The 19,447-nt window shown below is 43.0% G+C and overlaps 1 protein-coding gene across 1 annotated transcript in view; it reads right to left on the bottom strand.

The window, feature by feature from the left end:
- PDS5A (PDS5 cohesin associated factor A) overlaps positions 1-19,320 on the bottom strand; it is a 173,565-nt gene extending 154,245 nt beyond the window's left edge. Inside the window, exon 1 of the mRNA XM_011949083.1 lies at positions 19,141-19,320. Coding sequence (XP_011804473.1) covers positions 19,141-19,278 — 138 coding nt within the window. The 5' untranslated portion in view covers positions 19,279-19,320. The remainder of the gene's footprint in view (positions 1-19,140) is intronic.
- Positions 19,321-19,447: the final 127 nt, after the last annotated feature.

Here is a 19,447-nt window from a genome sequence, read left to right as displayed (position 1 = left end):
GTATTTTTAGTAGAGATGGGATTTCACCGTGTCCAGGATGGTCTCACTCTCCTGACCTCATGATCCACCCACCTCTGCCTTCCAAAGTGCTAGTATTACAGGCATGAACCACCACGCCTGGCAACAAACAAAATTATACAACATTTCAAAAAACATCTAAAGACAATTTTATTACCACCTGGTTTTTACCCTTTCTTCAAAGCTTTACAGGTACATGCTTCAAGAAGAAAGACAGATTTTCTTACTTTTTTTTGGAGACAGGGTCTCACTCTGTCACCCAGGCTGGAGTGCTGCAGCACAATCATGGTTCACTGTACACTTGACCATCTCGGCTTAAGCGAGCCTCCTGCCTCAGCCTCCTGAGTAGCTGGGACTATAGGCCCCTGCCACCACACCCAGCTAATTTTTGTATTTTTTGTAGAGATGAGGTTTTGCCATGCTGCCCAGGCTGATCTCAAATTCCTGGGCTCAAGTGATCTGCCTGCCTCAGCCTCCCGAAGTGCTGGTATTACAGGCATGAGCCGCCTCACCCAGCCAAAAGACATTTTCTAAGTAACTTCTGCCAGAAACAAAGTATTCTCTCTATCTACACTGACTCAATCTTCATGAATCTTAGGAAAGAATTTTTATTCAATGATTTTCTTTTCACACACAAAGAATTCACGTCTACTTATTCTATAGTGGCTACATGAAGGATATTCAATAAGCATTTGAAGTTATAGGATAATCATACATGGCCACTGAACTTAACCCAATTTTCAAGTATTAAACTTAACAAAATAAAAAAATGGCATCAATTTACTATTAAGGTTTACTTAGGGCCAGCGTGGGGGTTCACATCACTGCACTCCAGCCCGGGGGACAGGGCGAGGCTCCATTACAAGAAAAAAAAGAAAAAGAAAAAGCATTCACTAAGTTATTTTTTAAATTAGTATTATAATTAAGTAATCTAAGTACATAAAATGTTGCTAGCCACTCTTTAAATTTACTCATCCACAGCTTTCACACTTATTGTCACATGACTATAATCTCAGCAACTAACAAATTTACTCAAACAGCATCAATTAGAAATGGATTCCTGGGCCAGATGCAGTGGCTCACACCTGTAATCCCAGCACTTTAGGAGGCCGAAGAGGGCGGACCACGAGGTCAGGAAATCGAGACCAGCCTGGCTAACACAATGAAACCCCATCTCTACTAAAAATGCAAAAAAATTAGCTGGGTGTGGTGGCGGGCGCCTGTAGTCCCAGCTACTCGGGAGGCTGAGGCAGGAGAATGGCATGAACCCGGGAGGCAGAGCTTGCAGTGAGCTGAGACTGCACCACTGCACTCCAGCCTGGGCGACACAGTGAGACTCTGCCTCAAAAAAAAAAAAGGGAAATGGATTCCTGTTCAAACAAAGATGCTACGTGATCTGGACATGAGGCTAAAAAACACTCCACAGTCCAGGTGTAGTGGCTCACACCTGCAATCCCAGCACTTCGGGAGGCTGAGGTGGGTGGACCACCTGAGGTCAGGAATTTGAGACCAGCCTGACCAACATGGAGAAACCAAGGGTCAGGTGATCCTCCCAACTCAGCCTCCTGAGTAGCTGGGACTACAGGTGCACACCACCACACTCAGCTAATTTTTTGTATTTTTAGTAGAGACAGGGTTTTGCCATGCTGCTCAAGCTGACAGCAAACTCCTGAACTCAAGCGATCCGTCTGCCTTTGCCTCCCAAAGTGCAGGGATCATAGGCATGAGGCACCATGCCCAAGCAGGTGTTAATTTTATAACAAAAACAACACATAAGGACAGGCATGGTGATTCACACCTGTAATCCCAGCACATTGGGAGGCCAAAGCAAGTGGATCTCCTGAGGTCAGGAGTTCGAGACCAGCCTGGCCAACATGGTGAAACCCCACCTCTACTAAAAATACAAAAATCTGGCTGGGTGCAGTGGCTCACGCCTGTAAGCCCAGCACTTTCAGAAGGCAAGGCAGGCGGATCATGAGGTCAGGAGTTCAAGACCAGCCTGGCCAACATAGTGAAACCCTGTCTCTACCAAAAATACAAAAATTAGCCAGGCAAGGTGGTGTGCGCCTGTAGTACCAGACACTCAGGAGGCTGAGTCAGGAGAATTGCTTGAAACCGGAAGGTGGAGGTTGCAGTGAGCTGAGATCGCGCCACTGCACTCCAGCCCAAGAGCAAAACTACTTTCTCAAAAAAAAAAAAAAAAAGTACGGTTAGGGAATTACCTAAGCCTTACCTAACCTTAACTTGCCTCAGCACTAGCAAAATAGTAGTACTCATTTTTTGTCTTTTCCTTTTTTTTTTTTTTTGAGACAAGAGTCTCACTCTATCACCCAGGGTGGAGTGCAGTGGCGCAATCTCTGCTCACTACAACCTCTGCATCATGAGTTCAAACTATTCTTGTGCCTCCTGAGTAGTTGGGATTACAGGTGCACATCACCACCGCTGACTAATTTTTGTATTTTTGGTAGAGACGGGGTTTCACCATGTTGGCCAGGCTGGTCTCAAGCTCCTGGCTTCAAGTGATCCGCCTGCCTCGGCCTCCTAAAGAGCCGGCATTAGGCGTGAGTCACTGCACCCTGCTATACTTATTTATTTTCCCTAAACACACCAAACATGCTTCTGCCTTTCTGCCATTCATCTGCTTGGAATGTTTTACCACTTATTTGCCTACCCAAGTCTGAGACTTCAAATTCCAGCTCAATTGTCACCTTCTCTATGAATTTCTTGACAATCAAAATTCTTAGTGATCTTTTCATTTTATCTAAAGAAACAAAACAAATGCAATCCAACCACATAATTGGCACTTACATTGTAAATTACCATAATCTCAAAATATGATAATCTCACATGGAAATCCATTCTACTGTTATTCCCAGTATCACTTTCCCTTACTGAACTAATGCTGTTATTTAAGGGCTGGCTTTACCAACACAAATAACAATGCCCCTACTTTAGTAGGAAATGTTAAATGTTTATCTTTTTTTAAAGTTTTTTATTTTATATCCTACTAGCAAGCTAAAAATGTTTAATCTAAATTTTTTTTTTGTTGTTGGAGACAAGTATCTCACTGTCATCTAGGCTGGAGCACAGGGGCACGATCATGACCACTGCAGCCTCTACCTCCCCAGGCTCAGGTGAAACTCCCAACTTGGCCTCCTGAGTAGCTGGGACTACAGATGCACACCACCACACCCAGCTAATTTTTTGTATTTTTAGTACCACGCTGTCCAAGCTGGTAGCAAACTCCCGAGCTCAAGTGATCCATCTGCCTTGGCCTCCCAGTGTGCTGGGATCACAGGCATGAGCCACTACACCCAGCCAGGCATTAATTTTATAACAGAAAAACAACACATAAGGCCAGGCATGGTGGTTCACACCTGTAATCCCAGCACACTGGGAGGCCGAAGCAGGTGGATCTCCTGAGGTCAGGAGTTCGAGACCAGCCTGGTAAATATGGTGAAACCCTGTCTATAGTAAAAATACAAAAATTAGGCCAGGCGTGGTGGTTCACGCCTATAAACCCAGCACTTTGGGAGGGCAAGTGATCATGAATCATGAGGTCAGGAGTTTAAGACCAGCCTGCCCAACATAGTGAAACCCCGCCATCTCTACTAAAAATACAAAAATTAGCTGGCATGGTGGTGCGTACCAGTAGTCCCAACTACTTGGGAGGCTGAGGCAGGAGTATCACTTGAACCTGGGAGGTGGAAGTAGCAATGAGGTGAGATCGCTCCACTGCACTCCAGCCTGGGAAACAGAGTGAGACTTTGTCTCAAAAAAATAAACAAAAAAACCACAAAGAGTAGCTGGGCCTGGTGGCACGCAGCTGTAATCCTAGTTACTCAGGAGGCTAAGACAGGAGAATTGCTTGAACCCAGGAGGCGAATGTTGTAGTGAGCCGAAGTTGTACCAATGCACTCCAGCCTGGGTGACACAGGGAGACTCTGTCTCAAAAAAAAAAACCAAAACAAAACAACAACTACCAAAAAAAAAAAAAAAACCACATATATTATGGAAGTTACCAACTTCTAAAATATCACATAATACACAAAAACAATGATATGTGTATAAGTTCCAAAGGCTGAGGGACTCTGGGTTTAGGCACAATTGTAACTGTGTCGAAGCAAACTAGTTAGGAAGCCATGAATTAATGTCAAAGACCAAATGCCAACAGTAAGGGAAAGAAATTTAGAAAATTTCTTCATTATGCTTACGTTCAACTTTCTATTGCAACAGTTATCTTGAACTTTTTTTTTTTTTTAAGAGACAGGGTCTTGCTCTGTCACACAGGCTGGAGTGCAGTGGTGCAATCCTGGCTCACTGCTCAGGTGATACTTCCACCTCAGCCTCCCAAGTAGCTGGGACGACAGGCACCTGCCACCACATAATGCTAATTTTTTTTTTTTTTTTTAAAAACGGAGTCTCACTGTCGCCAGGCTGGAGTGCAATGGCGTGATTTCGGCTCACTGCAACCTCCACCTCCCGGGTTCAAGCTATTCTCCTGCCTCAGCCTTCTGAGTAGCTGGGACTACAGGCACGAGCCACCACACCCAGCTAATTTTTGTATTTTTAGTAGAAACAGGGTTTCACCATCATGGCCAGGATGGTCTCAATCTCTTGACCTCATGATCCACCTGCCTCGGCCTCCCAAAGTGCTGGCAGTACAGGCATGAGCCACCACACCTGGCATAATTTTTTATTTTTTGTAGAGGTGGGGGTCTCACTGGTCTTGAACTCCTGGCCTCAAGCAATCCTCCCACCTCGCTCTCCCAAAGTGCTGTGATTACAGGCATGAGCCACCACACCTAGGTAGAACTTTCTTGATCTGTTGTCTTTAGCAAATAAAAACTATTAGGATTTCATATATTGTAACGAACTATAGAATTGATCCCTGAAAAGTATAATCTTGAACTTCATACACTGTAAAAACTCCACTAGCTCCATGAATTTTATCTTTCTGCACCAGGGAATTCAAGAAATCTTTTCTTTCCTTTTATTATTTATTTATTTATTTTGCAATGGAGTCTTGCTTGTCGCCCAGGCTGAAGTGTAGTGGCGCCATCTCGGCTCACTGCACCACCTCTCGGATTCAAGTCATTCTCCTGTCTCAGCCTCCCCAGTAGCTGGGAGGTGCCCGCCACCACACGCCTGGCTAATTTTCTTTGTATTTTTGGTAGAGACGGGGTTTCGCCACGTTGGCCAGGCTGGTCTCAGATGACCTCTTATGGTCAGCCCACCTCGGCCTCCCAAGGTGCTGGGATTACAGGTATGAGCCACCATGCGTGGTCATCTTTCCTTTTATATTTAATAGAGTCTGGGTCTCACTATTTTGCCCAAGCTGGTCTGGAACTACAGAGCTCAAGTGATCCTCTTGCCCTGGCCTTCCTAAGTGCTGGGATTACAGGCATGTGGCACTGCACCCAGCCGTGTGGACATATTTTAATGTGCCAATAACCTCAGTCAAATTGTTTAACAATTAACTGTGAAAATAAAAGCCAACAGAAATAAAATTCATTAATGTCCTTAAACCTGTTCTCTTACTGTGAGCATTATATAGATTTCTGATACAAGATATATAAATCATGGTATTGGCCTTCTTACATGTCAATATTACTTACTTCATATATGGGGTTTTTAATAAGCCTTAACCTAATTTCTATTTAATTCAAGATCTTCAATTAAGACCTAAGTGAGGCTTGAAGCTTTCAACATTATTTCTGTTATTAAAACTCTGTCCCCATCCCTTCCCACCCTCATTTCTCCAAACTAAAAAGGTATCACTCAATTCTTTCTGAGTTTTTAAGGAAATCTAAATAGAGTTCTTACCCCTCTGAACCTCAATGTGACACTTATGTTCAATTATTCTCAAACAGAACTACTCTTGTTGACAGGAAGCAGTAAGTTGGCTTCATTGGAAAACATTAATTAGTTTATTTGACTGCAAATTAAAAGTAGGGAGGTTGGGCACAGAGGATCATGCCTGTAAACCTAGCACTTTGGGAGGCTGAGGCGAGTAGATCACAAGGTCATGAGGTCAAGGCCATCCTGGCCAACATAGTGAAATTCCATCTCTACTAAAAACACAAAAATTAGCTGGGTGTGGTGACGCGAGCCTGTAATCCCAGCTACTCGGGAGGCTGAGGCACGAGAATCGCTTGAACTCAGGAGGCGGAGGTTACAGTGAACACACCACTGCACTCCAGTCTGGCAACAGAGTGAGACTGTCTGGCGGGGAGCAGGGGAATTAACCAGAGGTCGTGGCACATGCCTGTAGTCCCAGCTACTATGGAGGCAGAGGCAGGAAAATCACTTGAACCTGGGAAGCGGAGGTTGCAGTGAGCCAAGACTGCACCACTGCGCTGCAGCCTGGATGATAGAGGAAAACTCCATCTCAAAAATACAAAAAAAAATAATAAAAATGGGAGGCCGAGGCAGTCAGATCACCTGAGGTCAGGAGTTCGAGACTAGCCTGGCTAACACAGTGACACTCCATCTGTACTAAAATAAAAAAATTAGCTGCATGGTGGCAGGCGCATGTAATCCCAGCTACTCAGGAGGCTGACGCAGGAGAATCGCTTGAACCTGGAAGGCGGAGGTTGAAGGAAGCTGAGATTGCGCCACTGCACTTCAGCCTGGGCAACAATAGCCAGACTCCGTCTCAAAAAAAAAAAAAATTGGCTGCGCATGGTGGCCTGTAACCTGAGTCACTCTCAAAATAATAATAACAATAAAGCAAGGATGACATTTATCAGTGGAAATAAAAGGTCGGCTGGGCACAGTGGCTCATGCCTATAATCTCAACACTTTGGGAGGCTGAGGTAGGTAGAATGAGCCCAGGAGTTCAAGACCAGACTGGGAAACATGGCAAAACTCTGTCTCTTCAAAACCTACAGAAATTAGCCCAGCGTAGTGGTGCATGCTTGTGGTCTCAACTACTGGGGAGGCTGAGGTAGGAGGATCACCTGAGCCTATGGAGAACCAGGCTGCAGCAGTGAGCCATGATCACACCACTGCACTCCAGCCTAGGTACCAGTGTGGGATTCTGTCTCAAAAAGCAGGGGGTGGGACGGAGTATCAACAAATATATATATAAATTGATAAACAGAACACAAAGAAATTAGCTTTTTTTCTTTTCCCCGGGACCGACTCTCACTCTGTTGCCAGGCTGGAGTGCAGTGGTGCAATCTTGGCTCACTGTAACCTCTGCCTGCCAAGTTCAAGCCATTCTCCTACCTCAGCCTGAAATGAGCTATTTATAAAAATTGATTAACATAAAGAATTCAAATTTAAGTAACTAACAAACATGGTACTTCATATACTTTTCATGGGACAAAAAGAACTGCAAAGAAATCCTGTAAAGGATACTGGTAAAGCAGATCTGAATTTAGATTGTGTTTACGATAGGGTAGTACAAACAACCTTATGGATGTTAGAAGAAATGCAGGTTTTGACTGTAGAAGACAGAAATACGGAATGGAGGAAGCTCAGAAGTACTCTGTGCTGGAGGTTCAACTGGAGTAACATGGTTGACAGGCTGATTAAATTAAGTTATATAAATAAGGGGGGTGTATTTCCCAGCCCTATATACTGAAAAGGCCTGAAGAAATTATATCCTAATAGCAATGCAAGCCAGACTCAGTGGCTTATGCCTATAATCCCATCACTTTTGGAGGCTGAGGTGGGAGAATCGCTTGAGGCCAGAAGTTCAAGACCAGCCTGATCAACGTAGAGCGACTCCCGAAGCTACAAAAAATTTAAAAATTATATGGTGGGGTTTTGCGGCTGTAGTCCCATCTACTCCAGAGGCTGAGACAAGAGGATCACTTGAACCCAGGAGGTGTAGTGAGCTGAGATCGTGCCACTGCACTCCAGCCTGGGCTACAAAGCAAGACTCCATCTCAAAAAATAATAAAATATGGCCTGGTGTGGTGGCTCACGCCTATAATCTCAGCACTTTGGGAGGCCGAGGTGGGCAGATTACCTGAGGTCAGGAGTTCGAGACCAGGCTGGCCAACATGGTGAAACATAAAAAATTAGCTGGGCATGGTGGCACATCCCTGTAATCTCAGCTACTCGGGAGGCTGAGGGAGGAGAATCACCTGAACCTGGGAGACGGTGGTTGCAGTGAGCTGAGATCGCGCCACTGCACTCCAGCCTGGGCAACAGCAAAACTGTCTCAAAAAATATATATAATAATAATAATAATAATAAAATAAAAATTTGAAAGTACACATGGTTAGTATACTTTGACTTGTCACAAGAGCTCCTATGGTAGACTAATGATGGCTACAAATTTTCTTTCCTGCTTCCATTGAGAGGTAAGGCCCATCTTTTTTCTCCCCTTGAACGTGGGCTGGGCTATGACAATGGTACTTTCTTTTAACCAACAGAGTAAGGTAGAGGTGACAAATGCCATTTTTGGACCAATTTCTGGCAACCTCCTCTATGGTGTCTTGGAACCCCTGGCCCAACTACTCTACTAGAAAGACTATGTGGAAAACCCTAAGACTACATCTTAGAGAAAAGAACCCAGCTGAGTCCAGCCTTTCAGTTGTTCCCACGAAGGTATCAAGTGTTTAAGTAAAGCCACTGTGGATCCTCTAGAGCAATCTAGTCACTAGTTGAATACCAACGAGTAAGCCCAGTAGCCAGGTGTAGCAGACGCAAGACAAACCCTGCCTGAATTCCTGATCCACAAAACTGTGAGATAATAAGAAAAGTTGCTCACAATAGCTAAAAAGTGGAAACAATTCAAGTGTTCATTGACAGAGAAACAAAATGTGATACACACATACAATGGAATATTATTCAGCTTTAAAAGAGAAGTAATAACACATGCTAAAATACGGATGAACCTTAAAGGTATATGCTAAGTGAAATAAGCCAATCACGAAACGACAGATGTTGTGTGATTTCAATTATTTGAGAGTAAGGCAATCGCTTCTGAGCCTTTTGGCTAAGATCAAGTGGAGAGTAAGTCAAAGTTATCTAGACAAAAAGCAGAATGGTTGTTGCCAGGAGCTAGGGAAGGGAAAAATGAGGAGTTAGGGTTTAGTGGGTAGAGTTCCAATTGGGGAAGATGAAAAATTCTGGAGATGAATGGTGGTGATGGTTTCACAACAATGTGAATGTACCTAATGCCAAAGAACTATACACTTAAAAATGATTAAAATGATAAATTTTATGTTACGGATATTTTATCATGAAAATTTTGAAATATCTTTTAAAAAGCTTGTTACACAGCAACAGATATCCAGAACAGTTATACACAAACAGAAGTCTGAAATAAGAACTATACTGCATTAAGCCTCCCTTCACAAATGTATATTGGCTATTATTTTAGGACATGATTTTAAGAAGTCTTGCCTCTCCATTTAATTTTTAATGTTCTGAGCAGAATCTTCTACATTAATAGAAATATTAAAACATATGAACAGAATTTAGAGTTAAAATTATATACTTAATCACATGCAAAATTATCACACTGTGTGGCAATGAGGGATAAATAAAAATCATTCATGGAAGTAAAAACAATTACAACCAAACCAGTACTTCTGGGGTCCTCCTGGAGGAAAGCAAAGGGAAAGAATTATGGCCTTCCTGCCCTTAATCTATTCATTACCTCTAACAAGGTTTGTGAGGAAAAGGGGATGCCCTACTTAACGTAGGGCATACTTAATCAATTCCACTATATCCTAATTCCTACTAAACCATCAAATAGGCCAGATGAGAATGGCTGATACAGGAAGAAAGATTAGAGATAAGATTAGAGATTAGAGATAAGGAAAATATACCTGGTAAGAAAACATGGGGATACTTTCACAAAACTCTATTTAATTTTTCTAATTCTTAGCATCAAGATAGTAGGTATTTTTATTTGTTTCTGTGACAAAATAATATAGCAGACCAGGGTAGCTGTATTAATATCTGGAGCACTGCTCTCTGAGATCAGATAATTAAGAGATGAATATAAGAAACAAATTTCAGGCCAGACACGGTGGCTCATGCCTGTAATCTCAGTGCTTTGGGAGGCCAAGCTGGGTGGATCACTTGAGGTCAGGAGTTCAAGACCAGCCTGGTCAACATGGTGAAACCCCGTCTCTACTAAAAATACAAAAAATTAGCTGGGCACGGTGCGGACGCCTGTAATCCCAGCTACTTGGGAGGCTGAGGCAAGAGAATTGCTCGAACCTGGGAGGTGGAGGTTGCAGTGAGCTGAGATTGTGCCACTGCACTCCAGCCTGGGAAACAAGAGTGAAATTCTGTTTCAAAAAATAAAGAAAAAAAAAAAACCAATTTCAGGCTAGGTGCGGTGGCTCACACCTGTAATCGCAGCACTTTGGGAGGTTGAGGCAGGTGAATCACTAGAGGTCAGGAGCTTGAGACCAGCCTGGCCAACATGATGAAACTCTGCCTCTACCAAAATATAAAAAATTAGGTGGATGTGGTGGCACGCACCTGTAATCCCGGCTACTCGGAAGGCTGAGGCAGGAGAATTGCTTGAACCTGGGAGGCACAGGTTGCAGCGAGCCAAGATCTTGCCACTGTACTCCACCCTGGGCGACAGAGCAAGATTCCGTCTCAAAAAAAAAAGAAAGAAAGAAAGAAAAGAAAAGAAAAGAAACAAAACAAATTTCACTCTATCCATCCCACCATTTAAAAACCAAGAAATGCTAGGCGTGGTGGCTTACGAGCAAGACACCATCTCAAAAAAATAAGTAGATAAAATAAAAATAAAAAGACCAGGCATGGTAGCTCTCTCCTGTAATCCCAGAACTTTGGGAGGCCAAGGCAGATGGATCATGAGGTCAGGAGTTCGAGACCAGCCTGGCCAACATGATGAAACCCCACCTCTACTAAAAATACAAAAGTAAGGTGGGTGTGATGGCAGGCACCTGTAGTCCCCAGCTACTCAGGAGACTGAGCTGAGATCGCACCACTGCACTCCAGCCTGGCAACAGACCGAGACTCTGTGTCAAACAAACAAAAAAACAAATCAATAATTATCAAGGCCCTCCCACCTCCAAAGTAGCAAGCAAGAAAGAAACAACAAAGTATGTGTGTAGCAAATAGCACTGTAGCAATCCATGACATAGGATATACTACATAACTAACTTAATTCCATTAAGCCCTTTATGGAATTTGCACAGCTACTTATAGGTGTATTTTATTTTTTAAATTTTTATTGTAAATGAGGTTTTGCCATATTGCCCAGGCTGGTCTCAAACTCCTAAGCTCAAGTGATCTGCCCATTTCAGCCTCCCAAAGTGCTGGAAATACAGGTATAAGCCAGGACATCAGACCTGTAAGTGTATTTTAAATGTTACTTATCAGATGTGAACCCTGCATTAGTTTCAGAACCCACAACTATATGGGAGGATGGCTATTTGTGATTATCATTTTTTTTTATTTTTTTACTATTTATTTATTTATTTTTTTTTTTGAGATGGAGTTTCACTCTTGTTGCCCAGGCTGGAGTGCAATCGTGCTTAGATTACTTAATTATAGTATGAATTTTTTTAAAAATCACTTGTTCAGTATATGCTTTTTCTTCTTTTCCTTGTGACCATGTTCCCCAGGCTGGAGCGCAGTGGTGTGATCTTGGCTCACTGCAACCTCTGCCTCCTGGGTTCAAGCAATTCTCCTGCCTCAGCCTCCTGAGTAGCTGCAATTACAGGCATGCGCCACCACACCCGGCTAATTTTGTATTTTTAGTAGAGACAGGGTTTCTCCATGTTGGTCAGGCTGGCCTCAAACTCCTGACCTCAGGTGATCCACCCGCCTCAGCATCCCAAAGTGCTGGGATTACAGGTGTAAGCCACAGTGCCCAGCTATTTGTGATGCTTAATGTAACAATGATACTAAACTATTGGCCGTCCTTCCACACAGCTAACTTTAGTATGGTTTTAAAATTTGTCATTTAATATATAATTGTAACTTATCTAAGTAGCAGAAGTTAATGACACTTTTCAGCTTTATGTGACTAGAGTTGTTCACAACCTCTCAAATAGTTTCTTCAGCTGAAAAATTAGAAGAGAAATACATAACCTCTAAACTACCTGTTGACTCCAAAATTCTAAGTACTGTACCTATGTTACCATCTCTAAGACACAAACTCCTTGGTTTGAAAAGTGCTGGCTGGGCGCGGTGGCTCATGCCTGTAATCCCAGCACTTTGGGAGGTCGAGGAGGGCAGATCACCTGAGGTCACGAGTTCGAGACCAGCCTGACCAGCGTGGTAAAACCCTGTCACTACTAAAAATACAAAGTTAGCCGGCATGGTGGTGGGCGCCAATAATCCCAGTTACTCAGGAGGCTGAGGCAGGAGAATCACTTGAACCCAGGAAGCAGAGGCTGCAGGGAGCCGAGATCACACCATTGCACTCCAGCCTGGGCAACAAGAGCAAAACTTGGTTTCCAAAAAAAAAAAAGTTCTTAGTTGCAATTTGAAATTTTTTCAAATTATCCTTTACTTTAAAAAATAAAAACATTTCTCTAATCCAATATTAATACAAAATGTTCATTCACTCACTTAACAAATATTTGTTCAGCACCCACCTATGTGCCAGGCATTAAGCTTGGCACTGAGAGGAATCAAAAACAGACATGGTATCTGTATTAATAAGGTTTACAGAGAAGCTGGAGAGATAAACCAAATAAATGTATGGATAAATGTAATATGAAGGAGTTAAACAGTAGAATCTTTTTTTTTCTTTTTTCTTTTTTTTTTTTTGAGACGGAGTCTTACCCTGTCGCCCAGGCTGTAATGCAGTGGTGTGATCTCAGCTCACTGCAACCTCCGCCTCCTGGGTTCAAGCGATTCTCCTGCCCTAGCCTCCCAAATAGATGGGAGGCACATACAGGCATGTGCCACTACGCCCAGCTAATTTTTGTATTTTTAGTAGAGGTGGGGTTTTACTATGCTGGTCAGGCTGTTCTCGAACTCTTGACCTAATGATCCGCCCACCTCGGCATCCCAAAGTGCTAGGATTACAGGCGCGAGTCACCACGCCCAGCCTGTGATGTAGAATCTTAAGGGCTTCCCTTAAGAAGTAACAAATGAGTGACAAATGATTTTATGGGCTATTTAATGTGAGGAATCTGTCTAGACAGAAATAAACAAGGCATGTTCAGGGAACTGACGGAAGACCAGTGTGGCCTGACATAACAAAAATTGGTAAAGTAGTGCCCTGGAAACAGGAATGAAAAGTTCTAGTATACAAAAGCATATCTTAGCTATTTCAAAGACATACTCTAAAATTTATTGTCAATGAAGCTTCAAAGCTTCACAATAGTTTCTCTCAAATGTTTTACTAAAAAAAATAAAGCTGTCCTTTTTCTCCCTACAAAAGACCAAACTAACTCTCATTGATTCTCTTCACATTTCACTGCAATGTCTTCAACTACACGATAAAAATCACAACTTTTTAGTTCTACTTAGTTTAGATTCCTTAAAAGACAGCAACTATATAAGAACCAAGGTAAATATGGCGTTATTGCCCCATCTCTGTCACTAAACTGACCTGTGACTGATTTTGGTAAAAGTTACTTGGATACTTTGGCCTAACTTTTATTATCTGTGAAGTAAGGGGAGGTCCCAGAATTTCCTTTAAGATCCTTCTAATTCTAAAATTATGGTTCCACTGTAAAACTGCTTGTTCCTTTTTTTTTGAGATAGGGTCTCACTCGGTCACCCAGACTGGAGTGCAGTGGTAGGATCATGGTTCACCGCAGCCCCGACCTTCCTGGGATCAAGTGATCGTCCTACCTCACCCTCCTGAGTAGCTATGACCACATTTGCATGCCACCATGTCCAGCTAATTTTTGTATTTTTTGTAGAGACAGGGTTTTACCATGTTGCCCAGGCCTATCTCAAATTCCTGGGCTCAAGCGTTCCTCCCACCTTGACTTCCTAAAGTGCTGGGATTACAGGCATGAGCCACCACACCCAGCCTTGCTCCATTCTTGAAAACTGATGAGAACAGGACCAAACACCGCTGAATTCCTTTGACTGAGATTGTACTTGCCTTTAAGATGTTTTATTTTTTCTTTTGCGGGGAGGGGGGTGGGCAGGGTTTTGAGACGGAGTCTCGCTCTGTCGCCCAGGCTGGAGTGCAGTGGCGCCATGGTGGCTTACTGCAAGCTCCACCTCCTGGGTTCATGCCATTCTCCGGCCTCAACCTCCCGAGTAGCTGGGACTACAGGCCCCGTCACCACGCCTGGGTAGTTTTTTTGTATTTTTAGTAGAGATGGGGTTTCACCTGTGTTAGCCAGGATGGTCTTGATCTCCTGACCTCGTGATCCGCCCGCCTCAGCCTCCCAAAGCGCTGGGATTACAGGCGTGAGCCACTGCGCCAGGCCTGCCTTTAAGATCTTTTTTAAAGAGACAGAGTCTCACTCTGTCACCTAGGCTAAAGTGTAGTGGCACGATAATGGTTCACCGCAACCTCTGCCTCCTATGTTTAAGTGATTCTCATGCCTCAGCCACAGGAGTAGCTGAGATTACAGAGGTATGCCACCACACCTGGCTAATTTTTCTATTTTTAGGAGAGATGGGGTTTCACCATGTTGGCCAGGCTGGTCTCGAACTCCTGAGCTAAAGCAATCCACCTGCCTTGGCCTCCCAAAGCGCTAGGATTACAAGCAAGAGCCCCTGCGTCCGGGCTTAAGCTCTCTTTGTATTTGTACAGCATTTCAACACTATTGCTATGCTATAATAATAAAAAACTCCCAAATTTATAAAATTACCAATAACTAAGGTTCTAATAAAAAATTAACAAAATTTCAAAAATACTTTAAGTATTGTTAAAAATCTACATTTCCAATGAGACATAACACTTTAAACAGGGAACCCTAATAAGCACAAAGTCAAAATAGAAAGGAAGGCAGAAGAAATACAAAATCAAAAGAATTTTTCAGAAAATCAAAATTTTGGCAGTAGGACATTGAAGTTGGTTGATATGAATGTTGATTTTAACTTCCAAAAGAACTAATAACAAATGGATAATCTAACTCGATACTCATTCTCCACTGATATATGTCCATTTATAGTTAACAGCACTTCTGATAATCTATTTTCAAACAGAAAATGCATGTAAGTAGTCATAACTTCCCCACTATAACTTTAAAAAAATTGAGACAGGGTCTCACTATGTTGCCCAGGTCTGAACCTCCTGTGCTCAAATGATCCTCCTGCCTTGGCCCTCAAAGTGCTGGGATTACAGGCATGAGTCCCTGCACCCAGCCACAACTTTTCTTTTTTTTCCCTGTTTAAGTAATTTTTATTAAAGCAGGAATTTTATCATCCAAATTACATTTCCTTGCTCAGTTATCAATTCTGTTACTTAAAACAGAACTGACGTTTTGAGCTATTCCACAGTAAAGAATTATAAAATTAAAGAAAGCAATACTTTGAATTTTTGTACTTTGCTGAAAATTATTTTTCCCAGAATCTATAAAACATTAATTTGCTTTTATATTTTATTATTTTTTTGTGGGTTTTTTTTTTAAATCAATAAGTAATCTAGGACTAATATTATGTTTGCTAGACCTGGCATTTGCTTGGAAAGGAAACTTCAAAGTTTCCTTTCCTTTTTTAATTTATTTTATATTTCGCAATTTTTTCCCTATTTAGGTTTTTCTATGTTTGGATAGTTTTCTTTGGTGAAGCACAAGTTTCTTTTTGTGGTCCCTGATCAGTTTTAAACAGTAGGAACACCGATGGCACTGTTAACTGCTTTCTGGGTAGCCTCTTTAGCCTGGCGGGCTTGTAATACAGCTAGCTTCAACAACCTTAGAACCGAGTGACTCTGGAGACTCAGACGGAGTCTTGCTCTGTCGCCCAGGCTCAAGTGCTGTGGCGTGATCTCGGCTCACCGCAAGCTCCGCCTCCTGAGTTCACGCCATTCTCTTGCCTCAGACTCCCAAGTAGCTGGGACTACAGGCACCCACCACCACACCCAGCTAATTTTTTGTTATTTTTAGTAGAGACGGGGTTTCACCGTGTTAGCCAGGATGGTCTCAATCTCCTGACCTCGTGATCCACCTGCCTCAGCCTCCCAAAGTGCTAGGACTACAGGTGTGAGCCACTGCGCCCGGCCAAGCATATGAAGAAGTTCTGAGTTATCAATCTCCAACAACATGCCAGTGATTTTACCAGCAAGAGTAGGGTACATGGCTTGAATAACAGGAAACAGCTGTTCACCCAACATTTGCTTTTGCTCTTGAGGGGCAGATGCCAACATGGAAGCAGTCAAAGGTTCCTGACCTTGTACATGAACAGCAAGCTATTGCATTGTAACTTGTGGCTGTGCATTAAGATGTTGCTGAGGACTGCAAACTCCCACAGCGTATTTATACTGTGGAACAGTGCGGACAGCAGGAGTAGCTGCAGCAGATACCACAGTGTTAATATTTATGTGAACAATCTTGATAATGGTATTGATGATAAACGTCTCCAGAAAGAGTTTCTCCATTTGGTACAATCACTAATGCAAAGGCTATGATGGAGGGTGGTCGCAGCAAAGGGTTTGGTTTTCTGTTTCCCCTTCCCGGAAGAAGCCACTAAAGCAGTTACAGAAATGAATGGTAGAATTGGGGCCACAAAAACCACTATATGTAGATTTAGCTCAGAGCCAAGAAGAGTGCCAGGCTCATTTCACTAACCAGTATATGCAGAGAATGGCCAAGTGTACGAGCTGTGCCCAACCATGTCATCAGTCCCTACCAGACAGCACCTGGTTACTTCATGGCAGCTATTCCACACTCAGAACTGTGCTGCATACTCTCCTCCTAGCCAAATTGCTCTACTAAGACCAAGTCCTCGCTGGACTGCTCAGGGTGCCACACCTCATCCATTCCAATATGCCTGGTGCTATCCGCCCAGCTGCTCCTAGACCACCACTTAGTACTATGAGACCAGCTTCTTCACAGGTTCCACGAGTCATGTCAACAGAGCGTGTTGCTAACACATCAACTTTCCATTTTTTAACCAAAATTATCCAACACTAGAATTCAAGGTTTCAATATTCTTAATTTGAAAACTTAAAGATCCATAAATTGGATTTAAAAGATCCATTTTTTAAATCCATAAAAAAACTGTTTAACAGTTTTATATTTCATAATTTATCATTCTCAAAACAGTATAACTTTTAGAAGCATCAATCAAGCACCTCAATTCATATATAATCTTTAGTATCAAGATTTGTTTTATTTTATTTTACTTTTTTTGAGACAGAGTTTCACTCTTCTTGCCCAGGCTGGAGTGCAATGGCGCAATCTCTGCTCACCAAAACTTCTGCCTCCCGGATTCAAGTGATTCTCCTGCCTCAGCCTCCCAGTAGCTACGATTACAGGCATGTGCCACCACGCCTGGCTAATTTTGTATTTTTAGTAGAACTCCAGACCTCAGGTGATCCACCTGCCTCAGCCTCCCAAAGTGCTGGGATTGCAGGCGTGAGCCACCGCACTGGGCCCAAGATTTGTTTTAATGAAAGGGGCCGGGAGCAGTGGCTTACACCTGTAATCCGAGCATATTGGGAGGCTGATGTGGGCAGATCATTCGAAGTCAGGAGTTCGGGACCAAAGTGACCAACACAGTGAAATCCCATCTCTACTAAAAATACAAAAATTAGTTGGGCGTGGGATTGGGCGCCTGTAATCCCAGCTACTCGAGAGGCTGAGGCAGGAGAATTGCTTGAACTCAGGAGGTGGAGGTTGCAGTGGGCCAAGACGGCAGCACTGCACTCCAGCCTGGGTGACAGAGCAAGACTCTGTCTCAAAAAAAAAAAAAAAAAAAATTAGCCAGGTGTGGTGGCGCACGCTGGTAGTCCCAGCTACTTGGGAGGCTGAGGCAGAACAGAACAGCTTGAACCTGGGAAGTGGAGGTTGCAGTGAGCTGAGATCACACCACTGCACACAGATTTGTTTTAATGAAAGAAACTGTTGACTTACTCCTTCCAAAAAGGCAACAAATTGCACAACCAAATTAGAGTTTGAAAACTAAGCCACACGAATATTTTAAATACTGTACTAATTAAAATGCAACATTAGGTACATTTACTGGGCTCCAAGAGCAAGAGGCCAAGCTCATTCCCTAAAATACATTTCGCCAAGTCGCCCAAGATGGAAACATTGTCAACAATGTTGCTTGCCTCACCTCCCACCAATTCTGATTGACTCTAACTCTGAGTAGTTGTTAAATCACTCCCTAGTCACTATTACCAATGCCACAGCCCTACCTGAAGATTTCAACGTCTTTCACCTAGACTACTGTTCATAGTTTCCCAGCCAGACTCACTGCCTCTGGTGTTTCCCTACTCCAATCTAGCACCAATTGTGACAATCAAAATGTCTCCAGCATTGCCAAACATCTCCTGGAGGTCAAAGTTGCCCTGACTCAGAACCACTGCTTCAAGCTGATCCTACAAGAGTATCACTTATTTGGTAAGATTCTGGCCACAATCTATGTCAGTGGAACAGAAACCAAAAAAACTTACAAACGTGAGGCTGAAATTTAAAACCTTAACCTTAGGACTGCCATGCTTAAACGAAATTAGCTGACACCTCATAAAAAGAGCCATAATACTCTTAAACTCCTTTGAACTATGTATAGACTTAAATCATCTTACTTTAAGCCTGAATTATGAAAAGTGTACCTTCTGTCAAAGTTTAACCACAATATATACATATTTAAGCTTCTGGACACTAGAAAATTATGCAAATTTTTAAAAAGGACTTTGCACTTCAATCAGTCCTCCTCAGAAGTTGAAAATAGAAAACTTCTTGGGCAAATTACTGCCTACACGTAAGTGTGCAAGCCACTCTGAACAGTATTCTCATTAAATACCTCCAGAAAAAACTCTAAAAACACACAAATTCTTACGCTTGAAAACCAGGAAGTTTTTGAAAAATCACACTTTTTAAATTTCCCACAATGGTTATGTCCTTACAAAGCTTACTCAAAGATAACTTATCTGAGATACAACAGTACCTTTCACAGGGCGTAAGAGATCTAAAAAACTTGGAACTCTAAAGGCCAGAACGAGCAGGGTAGCAATAAGACAGGAGAAAGCGCCTCCTACCAAAGACATCTGAAGAGCGAACAATCCGTCCAGACGCTTACCTTCAGGCGTTTGATCATCTCATCAGTGGTGATCTTGTCGGTGATCTCTTTTACCCCCGGAGGGTACGCGATCTTCCCGTCGGCACTCACGACGCCACAGAGGGCAGTGGCAGGCTTGGGCTGCGCCGTGAAGTCCATCCTGGGGGACAACTTTTGGTTCACAGTCCTCTACCGGCCTCTATCGGTCAGAAAACCAAAGTTCAGCGGGAAAGGGGCGACTTTGTAACCTTTTTTTTCATTTCAAATCTCTCTAATCTGGAAAAGGCCCTTTCTCCCCGGAGGCCGGGGACCCGGCAGCGGCCTCGCC

This window comes from Colobus angolensis, unplaced genomic scaffold, assembly GCF_000951035.1.
Source record: "Colobus angolensis palliatus isolate OR3802 unplaced genomic scaffold, Cang.pa_1.0 Scaffold29, whole genome shotgun sequence".
NCBI classification, from domain to species: Eukaryota; Metazoa; Chordata; class Mammalia; order Primates; family Cercopithecidae; genus Colobus; species Colobus angolensis.
This window is presented reverse-complemented; position numbering and strand designations above follow the sequence as displayed.